The sequence below is a fragment of the Crinia signifera genome, chromosome 2 (assembly GCF_055691185.1).
Source record: "Crinia signifera chromosome 2, ASM5569118v1, whole genome shotgun sequence".
NCBI classification, from domain to species: Eukaryota; Metazoa; Chordata; class Amphibia; order Anura; family Myobatrachidae; genus Crinia; species Crinia signifera.
Window position 1 is genome coordinate 84,531,966 of NC_139218.1, and position 16,805 is coordinate 84,548,770.

General features: G+C 42.2%; 1 protein-coding gene across 2 annotated transcripts in view; it reads left to right on the forward strand.

The window, feature by feature from the left end:
* Positions 1–16,805, forward strand: part of POLA1 (DNA polymerase alpha 1, catalytic subunit) — a 332,356-nt gene that overhangs the window by 137,456 nt on the left and 178,095 nt on the right. For both annotated transcript variants that reach the window (XM_083172524.1, XM_083172525.1), the window contains exons 29-31: positions 3,177–3,309; positions 5,446–5,577; positions 9,093–9,267. In XM_083172524.1, the coding sequence (XP_083028650.1) occupies positions 3,177–3,309; positions 5,446–5,577; positions 9,093–9,267 (440 nt within the window). The remainder of the gene's footprint in view (positions 1–3,176; positions 3,310–5,445; positions 5,578–9,092; positions 9,268–16,805) is intronic.

Consider the following 16,805-nt stretch of genomic DNA (forward strand, 5'->3'; position numbering starts at 1 on the left):
ATTAATGCCTTTTCTTCCTCCACACAGCTACCACATTATCAACGTTTATTGGTCAGCATACTAATATAGCATGATTTCTTTTATTTTCTATGCACGACAGTGAAATGTTAAAATGAATTCTCAGGATAGAAACAGATAATGCTAGAAAAAAAAACATTTAAAAAAATCCAGTGTCTCTCTATTGAGACCGGACTCATAATAAACTCAAATTGCTTTGCTGCATAGTGCTACCTCTCGATTTTATCTTGTAAAAAGCACAATAACAAATATGAAAATATTAAATGCTGTGTGCCTTTGTTACAGCTCAGTAAGGGACTCTGACTGACAAAGAAAACACAGGCAGTAGGAGCTCCAGATTTAGTGGTATGAATCACATGTTCCTTAAGTGTTGACAATGGCACATCTGAGGTATTTTGCTGTACACAAGAGGAACAAAATACATCAATTGCACACATTGTGTAATAAAGGGACAACCAGGTTGCTTAAGCTTGAAATCATCTGATTTTTGCAGGCTTTAAGTGAGGTTTTTTTCTTGTATTAAGACTCCTAGCACTTACTGAAGTTATTAGTTTTTATGTAAAAACAAAGCACAAAATAACAATTCCAACTCCATGTCAATTTAAAAATAGTCAGGAGCTGCCACCATTTTCTATTTTTTGTTTTATTTATTTTTCAAGCTCAAAAGTATGATCTGATTACCTGTGAAATTAAATAGTTATTTACTTTATGTTCCTGCACTGCAAATGCAAGCGGTGGTCCTTGTAGTTCCACTGTGGAGGTGTTTAGGGTACTTCCTGGGAAGTTTTCTCCCATTGTAAAAACTTTCTGAGAAAAAAAAACATGGCACAAAGTTAGGTTTTAGCTTCCAGAGTATCCAGAGATGGGAATGGACATCGGAAGCTGATGGTTAGTAACAGTCCTTGGTTACGATAATATAGAAACACGTTTCCGATAAATTTCTGGATCTTTGATACTTTTTGATGCCTACCCAATGACCCATTTTTTTCTTGGTCTTTATGCCCACCCAGTAGCCCATTTTTTTTCTTTTGTTGCCAACATAGCAATCAATGTTATCTTGATGCTTTGGCTAGTAGCTATTACATCACTTGATGTGATGTTGGAAGCCTGGAATCCCTGTAATGCTACAGTTCTGATTACGATCACTACCCATAAGCAGTAGAGCTGTAAATTGGCAGGTGCTTAATATATTTGTAGATACACTGTATGTAATGCTGACCATACATCAGAAAGACCTGCTGAAAAACCTCTAGCGTCTGACAGGGAGCACATCGCTGCCGCTTTACCCGGAAGTGATGGGAGCGTGTAGCGCTGTGCTCCCTGTAAGATGGAAGAGGTTAATATGATCTTTAGCGTCTGTTCCTCCTGCTTCAAAGCATATGCAATCTGGACCCAATCACAACTGATCACATTAATGTCTAATCAGAGGGTTAGCCATTCCACTTGCGGGACTGCCTATTGCATGAATCTGCATAGAATTAGTCTTAAGTTGCCCATACACTGTACAATTGCTGGGTGCCTCATCGCACAGCTCAAAAAGTATGTGTTGCACATACTTTTTGTACTAGATCTCATCTCATTGTTTCTAGTTGCATTGCAAAACCAATGCAATGCGATCTAGTCCAAATTTGTGCAAAAATTGTGCCGTGTATGGGCAACTTTACAACCCCTTGAGATTGTATGCTTGGGTATAATCTTGTTCTTGTGTATGAGGGCCTACCAAGATTGGTTGACAGCAGTATGCTGCTACCACTACATTTTTGATAAGGCAACTTTTATTATGTATACACCTGCCATGAAACAAATAACTTGTATAATGTGATTTTATGTTTCAAGGTCCCATGTATCACCTGTTTCCTTATTTCATGTATTATGACGGGTATAGATGTAGTTTAATTGCTACATGCAGATGGAACATAACTTTGTTTGAAAAATATTCCTTTGGTGCTACTCTTATATGAACTAGTTTTATAAAGTTTGCATATTACAGTATAAGCACAGTAAACAGGAAAGTCCCTACCCTGAGCAGAGCTGACCCTGCCTCAGATGGCTGAATCTGTGGTGGCGGATAGACAATTATTACTTTAATATAAAAAAAATGGCAAAAAAGTATTTTGCTATTTTTGCATTCTCATCTGTGAAAACCAAGCATTGACCATCACTTAATGCATTGGAAAATGAAACATTTTTGCATCATTAAAGGATGTATCACTAGGTACATCCTCTTTTCACTGTTTGAGAAGCAGAAGCCGCTGATGAGTAACCTGTACGGATTTGGAAAACCACGAGGAGCTGTGACCTGATCATTTGTTTTTAAATGCATTTAAGAATAGAAATAATACCACAATCGGAGGCCACTGGTGTTACTGAGTTCTAGGAAAGAAGCTTTCACCGTTATGATACTTACTTTAGGGGTACTAGATGACCAGCTCTAATGCCCCATACCCACGTTTCGATACAGGGTCATTTTCGATCCCCATGTGCGGCCCCTTGTCACCGGGATCGAAAGCAGAAATAGACTTGCCTGACCAGTCTATTTCTGCTTTGACCTTCCAGGTCTATGCAGCAACCCCCTCCCTTTCCCCGTGCTGCGTCCTTATGTTGTCCAACTGCCGTATCTTTCCTCCCTCCTGTTTGATGCCGGGTCATCAAAGTGTGTGTACACGCCTTAAGGCGGGAAGGTTAATTATGTTTTGTTAGGGGTTTGATCATGTCAGGTGGTTTCATGTCAAATCCTTTTTGCATTGAAGTCACACAGTATACAGTGGTATGGTAAAAAAAATTTAAATCAAATACTGTTATAATGTAAACAAAAGCAATAAAGCCCTACAGGCTTGAGAAACATGTCCTCCTTTGAATAATCCCTTTCATTTGGGATTCCACTTTTAAGATACAATTTTATTTTCATTGAAATTTACAATATACTTTCAATCCTTTCATTAATAGTTGTAAATTCTCATGATCTTTAAGTTTGTTATACCGGCTTCTAGTGACCACTTTAGTTTTTCTTTTTGTTCTATGTACTCATAACTTGTGGAGAACTTCATTAAACTATGGCTGCTAATCACATCCTCATCTGTGTTTTGCTTTCTTGACTGGCTGTGCTGTGTAGATGAATTTGGCGTTTTTCATTCTCTGTGTGTTTTTTTTTCTTTCAGCTATGTCATCAGCCAGATCCTGTCTGATCAGACCCGCGATAACATAGTAGAAAACATTCAGAAAAAGCTGATGGAAATTGGAGAGAATGTGGTAAATGGCAGCGTACCCATTAGCCAGTATGAAATTAATAAGGTAAATACTTGGGCTGAAGATTTTTTTTTTCTTGTGTATTTTTCTGATTTAATTGCATTGTGGTGTTAGCTAAACCTCAAGTAAGTAATCCGTATCCTTGTGTTTGCCTCTCATCTACTTCTACAATCCTCTTTTTGTTTTGAGGTAGATGCATTTTGCCATTCAACACATTTGATCCATACCTGTGAATAGGGTATGACTTCATTTGTAGTGTGGTTTTAAGGTAATCTCAAACACGGCAGGCTAATTTAACTCTTTACATTAACCTCTTTTCTGTACAGATGGTCAATACTTACAGCTTGATATGTCCATAATAGAGTTATGAAGCCTTTATAGTTGTACACTGTTAAACATGGTCAAATATTGAGGTGTGTAGTTTGATCAAATTTCTGTATCTAAAGGGCACATCAGCAGCTAAATGTCAATGCTTGCCTGTCGAGGTGTATGCTGATCACCTCATGTTACCGAAACAACAGGTTTTGTGCACTGCCTGTGTGACCAGCCTGTTTGCTGCTCATCTTGAATGTCTGTCCTGACACTATCAACGGCAGTCACCTAACACAAAAAATTTCTGTGACTCTGTATACTGGGACAAAATGAAAATGAATTTCAGCGGTTTCGGTTGATAGGTCGACAGTGTCTGTCATCACGAAAGGTCGACATGATGGTTGTCAATATGAATTTTTCACAATTTTTTTTCCTCCCTTTGTTGGAGTTTTTTAGGCTTTACAATTCACAAGGATTCCAATTGTAAATGTTAAAGTGTGCCGAGTGCTGTGGTGGTGAGCCAAAGAACCATGCCCAAAGCTCACTGCCATGCAAGGGTACATGCAAAACTAATTGGGGATGCATGTTGCCAGATGTAGACATTGACATTAAAACCGTGAAAACCTCATGTTGACTTTTTGAGGCTCGACCTATTGACTAATCTGGTCACACTAAGCACCACAATGTTTGACCAAGTTTCTGCTCGCTCCTCCCATCTTACTATGGATGTTGGTGTGAAACTGGAATGAAATAGAAAACATTATGCACCTTAGAGGTTTTGTTGCATTAATTATTGGACTGCCTTTTGTGAGTGATGTGTTCCTGCTAGGTTGCATGGCCAGTTGAGGAAAGGCGGGTCAGCTGGGAAATGCCATAAATCTCTGTGTCATTCTTGGGGGCATGCCCAGCACTTACATAATGCTGGACTTGCCCCCAAGCTCTCCACTTAATGTGAATAGATGCTGTGTGCAGGCTGTTTTAGAAGGATGCCATCATCAGGGTGGGGTACAGGTTTCCACTATAAAATTGAGTGCCCTGCTAAACAGCACTTCATCCTTGCTAGTGCCCAGTGTAAGCAGTAGCGTAACGATAAATTTAGCAAATAAGTTTCTGTCAAAGCCCCCATAATGCCCCTTACACATTATGCCAAACAATGTAATAAACATTACGCCACACACCGTAATAACACACACTCACACACAATATATTGTAAAACTTATTCTGCGCAGTCACTGCCTGGCAGGCACAATACTCCTGTTGGTTTTTTTTACACCAGTGTGCGTGTTCCTGCTTCCCTCAGCCTCCTCCGCAGCATCTCCTCAACTGTGTGACATCATATGCATGTGTGTGTGTGTGGCATGATGTCACATGAAGTACTCGGGGCATGTATGGAGGTAGGCACAAAACAGCGGCTCTACCTATCCCCGCCCACTCTATATACACAGCAGCCAGTAAGCAACGTGTATAGGTGGACCAACGGTAGCGATATTTTGTGGATGAGTGCTACACTTCCTTGTATTCTAGGCGCACCCCACAAGCGCTGGCTGCCCCAAGCCGCTGCAGGGTCTTCAGCAACATTGTTACGCCAAGGTTTCTAAACACTGATGATTACAACTATAAGGCTGATGTTTTTTCAAAAGCGGGTTATGACAATACTGTGTGCTGCTCTTGAAGTACATCTGTTCCAAAGTTAAGACATTGAGGTGATCTGTCTATTCTTAATTATTATGTGCTGCTCTTATACTTATATTTGAGTCTCCCTTTGATGTCATGTCCCGATGAATACCTCCAGCTCTGCCACAGTATTGATTTAATATAAAAGTAATAGATAATGTGGCCCCTTAACCACTGTGCATTTTCTTCTTTCAGGCTCTTACAAAGGATCCCCAGGACTATCCTGACAAAAAGAGTTTGCCGCATGTGCACGTTGCATTATGGATAAATTCACAAGAAGGAAGGAAGATGAAAGCTGGGGATACTATCTCCTATGTGATATGTCAGGTACTTTTTCGGTTTCATTCTTTTCATGGGCTAGAAATCTGAAATCATGCTTCAACTTCGCTGTTCAAGTTAGTTTCATATGTTGCGTGATCCACAAATACAGGTGTTTTTAGGAGACCAAGTAGAATCCCTCAGATATTCAATAAGGGGTTAGTAATATATATATTTTTTAAGTGGCCCTTACACTGACTAGACTTAACTATTTATAGTTTTCTACTGAACCAATTCACACCAGCATAACAAAAACTCTAATTTAATACAGTAACTTTTATCTCTGAGCAGCTTTGACAAGGGCCAAATTACGATGGCCAAATGAATAGGTCAAAGCATCAGCAAAACAGCAGGACCTGTGGATATTCCCAGTTTGCAGTGGTTAGTACCTACCAAAAGGGTTTCAAGGAAATATAACCAATTAACTTGCACCAGGTTCATTGTCACCCAAGCCTCTTTAATGCATGTCCAAAGAAAAGGCGAGCTTGTTTGGTTTGATCCCACAGAAGGGGCAAATTTGCTGGAAGTTAATGCTATCTATGATAGAAAGGTTTCAGAAAACCGGTCATTGCAGTTTCCTGTGCATATGGGGCTGCATAGCTACAGACCAGAGTGCCCATGCTTATCCCTATCTACTGCCGAAGAGCGTACAAGTAGGCCTTTGAGCATCCAAAAAGAAAAGGACTCACACTAGGTGAGTGTAGCAGCGCTCAATTCAATGAAAGAAACCAATGTTTGAAAAAGTATAACAATTTTACTGTTTGTTAAAATACAATATAAATAACATATAAAAACAATAATGGTAAAAGGGGGGGGAATTTAACGTAAAGTGGAATGAATGTCAAAATGAATGAAATAATAAAAGTAAGCCCCGCCTCAATGGACACGTCGGAGTGAGCTGTGTCGACACTTGTATGGAAAAAACAGGTAAGTGCACTTTACCAATGTAGAATCAAAGATCCTTTGGATGGAGTATTGCTGGGAGTCCTCACGATGGTTGCGGCTTGTTGGACAGCCGCTGGAGGAATTGCAACCGCTTGGAATGGAGCAGACCTTGTGTCGGTGCGGAACCGATCTTGAGGGTTCAGACCACCGAATGTGTCTGCAGCGATTACCCAGGTGAGAATTTCTGCAATGAGATGTGGGTATGGCTTCCGTGCTTGGTGGCAGTCCACACTGGTGTAGATGGTTGTTAACCAGTGGATATAAATGCAGATAAAGCTGCAGGACGCAGTGAAACGCGTTAGGTGATTGCCCCCCACCTCTGGACCTAGCTGTGACACTTCTTGTCCATTTGGACTTATATTCCATCCATTCATCCTATTGGACGTCTCATTGGCGGACACCGTGCATTTATATCCACTGGTTAACAACCATCTACACCAGTGTGGACTGCCACCAAGCACGGAAGCCATACCCACATCTCATTGCAGAAATTCTCACCTGGGTAATCGCTGCAGACACATTCGGTGGTCTGAACCCTCAAGATCGGTTCCGCACCGACACAGGTCTGCTCCATTCCAAGCGGTTGTAATTCCTCCAGCGGCTGTCCAACAAGCCGCAACCATCGTGAGGACTCCCAGCAATACTCCATCCAAAGGATCTTTGATTCTACATTGGTAAAGTGCACTTACCTTTTTTTTCCATGCAAGTGTCGACACAGCTCACTCCGACGTGTCCATTGAGGCGGGGCTTACTTTTATTATTTCATTCATTTTGACATTCATTCCACTTTACGTTAAATTTCCCCCCCTTTTACCATTATACCATTATTGTCATTATTGTTTTTATATGTTATTTATATTGTATTTTAACAAATAGTAAAATTGTTATACTTTTTCAAACATTGGTTTCTTTCATTGAATTGAGTGCTGCTACACTCACCTAGTGTGAGTCCTTTTCTTTGTGGTTTCTTTCTAGTGGGGAGTGACTACCCCCACAGCAAAGCAGCAGCTCTAACCAGAGATCAAGCTCCTTGCAAGGCGCCTGATTATTCCTAGTGAATATATTTTTTCCCCCCTTTGAGCATCCAATCCTGAACCACAGAGTAATGGAAGAAGGCATCCTTGGTTGCTTAATATTTTCTTTTGCAAAATGTGGATGGCCAGTTGTATAATTTATCTTGGAAAGAGGTGATACCGGGATGCATTATGGGAAGAAGGCAAGCCAGCTGAGGCAGTGTGATTTTCCGGGCAATGTTCTGCTGAGAAACTTATGTCCTGGCTTTCATGTGGATGTTATATTACGTTGACACCTACCGTAAATGTTGCTGCAGTATACCTCTTCATGTTAATCTTAGATTGCAGTGGCCTCTCTTCTTCAGGATAATTCACCCTGCCACACTGCAAATACTGTTTTGGAAGGAAGTACTGTATGTAGGAAAATGACAAGGAGTTTAAGATGTTGATGAGGCCTTCAAATTCTGCAGATCACAATCCAAGCAAGCATCCATGTGCTGGTAAAATAGAATCGAGCAATGAGGCCCCACCTTGCCATTTCCAGAACCTAAAGGATCTGCTAATAATGTATTTGTGCCAGATACCACTGAAAGCATTCAGAAGTCTTGTGGAGTCAAAACATTGACAGTTCAATGCTTTTTTTGCAACACAGGGGATAGCTACACCAACCAGGCATTTGGTTTTAATGTTATGGCTGATCTGGTGTACATGAAGATGGATATGCCTATTGTGCACAGTGTGCGGTGCCAATGTGAAAACAGAAAATGGTTTAACAATAGGCTGCACATGTATTCACCCTATACATCAGATCATATTGTCTGCATAAAGTATGTGTAGTTTAGCCGTATGTATTTCAATCAGCCCTTAATTAGGAAATTTACTATCCTGTCATTTGAAAACCAAACAGGTTGATTTAGGGGGGTATTCAATCCTGGTTCCCGACTGTCGGGACCCTGGTCCGTTTTCGACCCACTCGCCAGTTTATTGGCAGACGGGATTCAATGTCCTGTCTGGCGATCAGCAAAAAGGGGGCGTGTCTGCTAAACCGCTCGTGGATTGTCGAGATCCTTCCGTGATCTCGACAATCCATGGCCGTTTTCAACAAAATGGGCCCGACTTTTAGAGCCCGGTCCATTCTGACAAGCTGCCTCTTCAATGCTGTCGGGAAGATGGCATTGGAAAGACGCCTGCCACTATTTCCCCTGAAAAAAATAGCGCCAGGGATTGAATACCCCACTTAGTCTCTAATAAAGTTTACTCAGTTTTTTGTTTTTTTAAAGAAAAGTTGTAAAATTAGATACCCAGCAATGTCATTTTTAGTGACACATGAATGTTACCATTTCATATTGGATTCATTTCTACCTCAAATTTTGTAAAAGTAATATCAATTTAGATTGTAAGATGTGAAAAACTAACTGTGAATTTCTATGAGCCAGACAAAAATGGAGTGATTATTAAATGCAGCTATCAGCACCTGTTCCTGACCTCACCAGTGATGGGAAGCATAAATCTGCTGTTCCAGTCTCTTTAAAATAGACCTTATGTGCTTGCCTCTCTTTCATGTAGGACGGGTCAAATCTTAGTGCCAGCCAGAGAGCATATGCTCCCGAACAGCTGCAAAAGCAAGACAACCTTTCCATTGACACACAATACTACCTGTCACAACAAGTCCACCCAGTAGTGTCTCGAATCTGTGCGCCCATAGACGGGATTGACTCCATGCTTATTGCTGCATGGTTAGGTATGTATTTGTAACCTCAAATATGTTTTTTCTTCTCTCATCGTAATGAAGAGCTATTAAGCTTATACTGCAAATATGAATAGAATTGAATGAAAGTTGTTGTTTTATTATTTTCTCTGCTGGTGTGTCCTGGAAGCTGATTCAACTTTTTAAATATACAGCAGCTCTGGTTGAAGAAGATACTTTGACCCCTTGCAGGTGGCCACAGAATCAGATCTGCTGTTGCTGAGCATAACATAGAACACCAGGCGATTACATGGCAATGTGTGTTGACAGACATGTATTAGTAATCCATTAATTCCCTTGCCATTTTTTGGCTAAATACCTTTGTTCCTCATAACCTAAAACGTTTTATAAAACAATACAAAATATATAAATAAGAGAACTAGCCATGGATTTTTTTTTTATTATTATTATATTATATGGATTTTTAGTTGAAACTTCTTTTTGAGTCAATATAATACATTAGGGAAAATGTAATAGACCGTGACTTTCAGGCATCTGCTTGATGTTTTAAAGCTGCAATGGTTTTGCCTTTTAAAACGATTTCCTCTTAAAACCGTCGAGAACTTGCTGATGCCTGCATGGTCTAGGCTGTTAAGTTTTCCCCTGTAGACTTCCATTGGTAGATGGGATGAACAGTCCTTGTGTTTTTTGCTTAAACCACTCCTATTGGGCCTGATTCTGGTTAGATCATGTATGCTAAGCTGCTTTCAGAGAGCCACTTAGTGCATACACACTGAGCTGCTTTTCCACCTGCCTGGCGCTGTCAGCCGGGGGTGGAAGGGGGGGGGGGGGCGGCGACGACGACTCTCTATAGCGCTCATCTGCTGGTAGATAAATGGCTTTCCTGGCAATGATGCGAGAGCAGCGCTCATCGCCGGGCTGTACACGCTGGGGATACGGTCATTTGCTCTACAGTATGTTTGTCAACAAGCATTGGGTTGACACCATTAGGTCGTCATAGGTCTAGATCCACAGTCAAAAGGTGGACATGGGGTTTTTCACATTTTTTTGTGCTGACGGGCGGTATTGTCCTACCATCCACTAGGGCGTGGCGGGAGAATAAAAAAGTGTGCCGAGTGCAGTGGTGCACTTTAAACTGTGTCCATGTCAACTGTGTCGACATTCGGATCAAAACAGAGAAAAACCCCAAGTCGACCTTTTGACTGTCGACCTAGCGCTTGTGTCCACCTAACACTTGTCGACCAAGATACTGTAGACCAAACGATCCCAACCCACACGCTGGGTGGCTTGGAAACACAAAGTTTGAGCGTCTTTCAGCTCAAAATCGCCTAGAGTGAATGGGCCTTTAGTGTGTATGCTACAAACAATGCTCGGTCCCTTGGGTCTCTAATGACATAAACCCCCCTTTCCCTGTCATTAGACTGTGTCGTCAATGATTGCATGTTAGAAGGTGGTGCCGGGTGATGTTACTGAACAATACTGAGACAGTATTGGTGGCAAGAAGGGGTTTTGGAGCAGGCAATACTAGGGGTAGGGTAAGGGCAGGATAGCAGTTAAGGCAGCCATATGTAAACCTTCAGCTCCCTCCCAGTTATTGCCTGCATCCCTGGCCTTCTGCTTGCAGAGAGCTGGCTGAAGTACGGTACTTGGAGCGTATTCTACTGGAGGGGTTCAGCACCATTGATAGGAGAGAAGTTGTAATTTACATGCAGCTGTGGCTCTCCCCTCAGAGCCAGCTCACCTGAGAGCGAGGCCTCTGCAGTGGGAGAGCAGGTATACATAGGAATAAAGTTGTTGTCTGTGGCAGAGCAGGTATTGGTAGGGATACAAGTGGCTGCCAGTGGCAGAGCAGCTATAGGTAGGGTTAAAGGTGGGTGCCTGTGGCAGAGCAGCTATAGGTAGGGTTAAAGGTGGGTGCCTGTGGCAGAGCAGGTATAGGTATTGATACAGGTAGGTGCTGAGTTCCAGTGGCAGAGTAGGTATACAGCTAATTATGTGTACGAATGCAGGTAGGTGCTCACCTTGTGCAGCTTCCACATGTCCCCCGGTCCCTTCACCACAGGCTGGCATGCTTGCCCTCTTCCAGGCATTGGTAGCAGACATGTATATCTCCCGCTGCACGTTGTGGTTCTCCAGCTCATGGTCGGTGCAGGTTGAGATCTTGCGGGGCCCGGGGACAGCAGGCGGTACTTGACCACGGGCTGACGGCAGCACAAGTGGCACTGATTGCAAGACAGTGGTCTTCTTGGGGCTCACAGCTGGCGTTTGTGACAGGTAGCATTCAACAGGCAGAAATGCATAAGACCGGCTGGTGCTGCAATCCGTTCTCTTACCCTGATGGCAGCTTTACTCAACACTGTTCGGGAGTGCAGGGCAGAGCTGCAGTAGGGTGGTGTCGGCGGGGGCCACCTGCCTTGAGTGCCCCGTGCTCTGAGAACTTAATCCAGCCCTGCCCAGCGGGAGCAGGGCCCCTGAGGACTGGTGGTGACTTCCACCCCTTTTGGGGATTCTGGAAGGATCATTAATAGCACGGAGCAGCAGTGGATGCAACCGCAGCATGTAATAAATCTCACCCACCAGCTCTATCTTTGCCTGTTAGGCAGTGGTCTTCTTGCGGCATTTAATCTGCGCCACCTGACCCAGGGAAGCACCTATACTGGGAAAGTGAGTCCCTGGTGTTGATTTTAGGGTAAAATACATGCTATAGCTGGCATAACATCACCCAATTTGATGCCTGGTATTGGACTTGGTGATGTGAGGTTTGCATGTGTCTGCTAGGCCATGAAACTCAATTTCATTAAGCTCCTACTGTACAGTATTTGAGCTTAAATTAATGCCCGTGGAATTTTGAAATTCTTCAGCTATGGAATCAGTGGAGCATTGGTGACTTTTTACACACTTTGGGGCAGATGTATTAGCCTGGAAAAGAGAGATGAACTGGAGATCAGGTAAAAGGGGGAGATCTAGAGCCAACCAATCAACTTCCCATCTGTCGTTTTCAATTAGCTGGAGCTTTATATCCTTTTACCTTATCTCCGCTTTATCTCCAGTTTTATCTCTTCTCCAGTCCTAATAATGTACATCTGCCCCTAATACTCTACCTAATACTGCCCCATATACTGTACATCTGGCTGCAGGACTGTGATTTTGTGCTCTCTTGCTTTGTGGCTGAGTTGCTGCTGTTTCTAAAAGCTTCCACTTTCTAATAATATCACTTTTATTTGTCCATGCAATAACCAGCCCGGGATAAAATTTCATAAATCCACTTGCTGCTATGGTGGCTTCATATGACAATACCACGCTTGAAGTCGCCAAGCTCTTCAGAACAACCCATTTTGTATCAGAAATTTTTGCAAATGGAGTCCGTATGGCTGGGTGCTTGATTTTATACACCTTTGACAAAGGTTGTCTTTGAAACACCTGAATTCTATATTTAACATGTGTGGCCAAAAACTTTTGTCCATATAGTGTCGCTAAGCACCAGTTTGCCTTGCTAATGTGCTGTAAATCGAAGTGTGTTTGCCTTTTAATGTTTTGGGTCTTAAAATATTTCCTGTGTTTTCAGTTTTTGACTTAAAGGGTCAGGACACAAATCATCTGTAATAAGTGCAAAGTATTACTTGCGTCACTAGAAAGCTGATAAAATTACATTAGATTGAAAAATATTCTTTCATACTGGATTCATGTACATCAAAGAAATACTAAATTATAATGTAAATGAAAAGTATAATTTAGACTGTTGGCCTCTAGGTGGCAGCACTTGCTACTACTATCTCATAAGAACAAAAGGGAATATACTTTAATATGGTTGTACCTTATTTGTAGCACTGGTTTAACTTGCAGTTTTTATTTCTAAAAAAAAAATTTGGGTCCATTTTTATATTATGAAAATGTCTACAGTTCATGAATTATTAGATTATTGGCAAATATTGGAGGAAACCCTAAACTCCCTTGTTAATGTGTAAACCAAGTAAATATATTTTCTAGGAAAAGTAAAATAATTTTAGATTTAGTAATCTTGCATTATAAATAACAATAAACCGAAAACTTCCTGCATACCGGTAAGTGGATTTTAATAAACGTCATACTGAAAAAGATCTAATATACTGTAGTGTAGACAACCTCACTACAAAGCATGTTCAGAAACAAAACCCACACACATTGAAAGCAAATATTCTCACTTTGCTCTAAAAAGTCTAAATTCCATTTTCCCTCTCCAAGGGAGGGTATAAGATAAAAGGTTATGCTGCAAGCTACAGTGCTAAATGATACAAGCTGCCATGATCCAGAGAATAAATCTGAAATAATTAACAGGGCCAATTGGCTTTGTCAGTGTCATGAAGTGATAATGGAGCTGGGTGCAGAAATGAGATTTCATCTTGGCCAGTTCTCAGGGTCTACCCTCTCCATTGTTTCTTCTGAAATGATAGTTGCAGCTTTCCCTCCTGGGAGCTTGGTGTTAAGGTTTTGTTTAGCAAACAGGGGGCCTCCGGCAGGTGGATGCAGCCTGCTTGCCCTTAAGTTGTGCCACTGACCCGTACAGCATTTTAGGAAACTAGATGGTATATCATGGAGCTGCACCTCCCTGCTGTGCTATTAGGCAAGAAAAAAAATATAATCAATAGAAACTGTTGGGATGAAATTCCCCTCTCTCTATCTCTTTCTAAACTGTGTTTGAGAAACATTCAAATGTTTTCTACAGTCCTTGGTGCACTGCTATGACTGGAGGAATATTGCATACAGATTTGATTTTTGCATAAATCACGCCTCTATGGTATCCATTTAATTTGCTCTGTGACACGGTTTGATTTTTAGAAAAAGGAAAAAATATATCTACTAGTAAGTGGTTAATGGTCTGAAGAGTGTGTCTAGATTGGATGCCCTGTAATAGATAATTTATGCAGCAGGTTGAATTGTAAACTTAAATACCAACCAAGTCCTTTTAGCATCCTTAAAAAAAGGCTAATTGGATGCTCTCCAGGTCATGTGATTTTTAGTTTTCCTACTCCTATTGCTCTTTTGTTTGCTCTTGAAGGGCAATAAACATATATCCTGCAGCTTGTTACATAACTTCAGATTTAAAAGTGTTAAACAGATTAACAATTATGAGCTGTATCTGAGGACTGCATTTTGCACTAAACATCCCCCTACCTCATTCCTAACTGCTTTAACTTGTCATGTTAAATGAGGAAAAGTACTTTTAAACTCTTGATGTGTAGGCTGTTTCAAGAAAAGTCAGCCTTTGATTATTCATTTGTTGCCTATTTTTGTACGACTTCAAACACTTAGCATCCAAGCAAGAGGTTTTTTTTCTCTACCAGTTAACGCCCTTTCTATGCCAGATTTCTCAGATTAGGAGAGTATGCTTAATTACCTTGCTCTATGTAAATTGAAGGCCTCCATGTGCTATGTGTTTTCTCCGAGGGGAGAAGTCGCATCCAATCCCCTTTGAGCCACACAGGACCTTCCAGGGCAGCAGGATCATATGTGATACATTGCATATGGTCATTCTTTATATGATGTTTCACATGCAGTCCCGTTCCCCACTGCCGGGAGGGGGTCAGACGGGCAGCACCTCCGAACCGTTTCTGATACACATTGGACCATGCATAGGATCGGATGTCATACAAATGCGATTTAGGCCAATTTCTTAGTCTAATCCGCCGGTATCCAGTGAAATCGGGCTCAAATCGTATAGTGTATTGGGGGTGCTTTAAGAGCTACACGTGTAAGATACAATTTCCTAACATGTCAACCCTGTTAACATTTTTTTAAATACTTTATTGAACCCATACCTACCCATCCATAAGATATAATAAGCACTTATTAGTTTTATTTTACAGTATTTTTTGAAAAAAGGATATCACTCCGTAAGGCTATCAGTAGTGAAATTATTGTTAATTTTCCCCATATTTCCATGAATTAATATTTTGTTTTGCTACAGCTCTCTTTTTTTCAGTACATTCTGATTGTTATGCATAGGTTTTCCTCTCCTGTCCTGAGAGAATAAAGATAAGACCTCCTAGGAGAGTCTATTCATAAAAGATTTAGGTACTTGTCTAATAGCACGGCACCCATTACATAGGTAGCGTAGCGTCCTTGTCAGAATCAGCGTAGTGTTCGCACGGCCAGCGCAGTCAGTCAGAAGTAGCGCAGTGTTCCCGCAGCCGCTTAGCGTAGTCAGCATCCCTGTCAGAAGTAGCGTAGTGTTCCCCCGGCCAGCGTAGTCAGCATCCCTGTCAGATATGTGTTTCTGAAACACCCCCACTATCCACGCCAGCCCGAAAAGTGGCAAGTGCACGCGTTACGTGCCCCTCGACCTGTTCATACCCCCACTATCCACGCCGGCGTGGAGTTGATTTTATAAAGTGTGGCGAGCCATACGGGGGGACATGGAATAGATGTAAATTAATCCACTTCCCCTCGCGGGGCTCTCTGCGCTCGCCATGCTTTGGGTTCGGTGGCTCGCCACACTTATATAGTGGGGGTATGAACAGGTCGGGGGGACGCGTAACGCATCCCCTCACGGGACTTGCTGAGCTCGCCATGCTTCGGGCAGGAGTGGATAGTGTGGGGTTTGAAAAGGAGGCTCTCCCTGAAGTGGACACGGGCAGGGTTGCTGTACCCTGCCGCAATAATTACTGAGACAGCTCGAGCGCGCCTGCGCCGAGAATCTGGCGGTTACCGGCGCTGTGTGAGAGGCGCTCACTAGGCTTGCCATGGATGCCGGGGACGGTCACTATGCTAGGCAGCCGTTGGGCTACGCTGACAGCGTAGCTTAGCCTACGCTGAAAACGTAGCGGAGCCGGGCGCCGGCTATTACAAAAGTACCAACATTTAACTCCTTTGCAAACTATGAACAAACATTTAACTGCACCAGTGTCATGTGGTAAATTTCTAAAGCTGGCCATACACAGTGTGATTTGGCCACTTTTTACCCGATTCAGATGGATTGGACCGAGAAATCTGTTGAAAATGGCTAAATCGTATGTGTTTGGTCCCGTGCGCATCAGTGTTGGAGATTTTACTTGCTGTGGATAGCCTCTCCAGCAGCAGTGAATAGGAATGCATACAATGCATCTGATAGATAATATCTGATCCTACAGCCCGGGAAACTTACTGGCCGTTAAAGGAGCATTGCATGCAACGTCTCCCCTTGGAGAAGTCACATAGGCTTAAGAGATGGCACCTCTATCCCTTTGGCGATGTAATGACTGGACACACACACACACACTCCAGCCAAATTGCAGCCAGCTTTGTTAAATTGTGGTAGTCATTTGTAGTGAATTGTGGTAGTCGTTTGCTCAAAACTGTTACTTAAAGAAGTGGACAGCAGCGCAGATCAAAGCAGTGTTAGACTAAGTTCATGGGGACGCTACTCCTACGGGAACAGTCAATTTCTTGATAAACTAACTTTTAAGCATGGCCGAACTCAGTGAAGACTAAGTGCACTCTGGACGCCCAGTTGAATCACCTCATCTAACATGGTGGAGAAAATCCATGGTATTATGGTAGATTGCGGAGTTGAAGGTGTGTTAGATTGCTGAGGTCATAGGTATCTCGTCGGGACT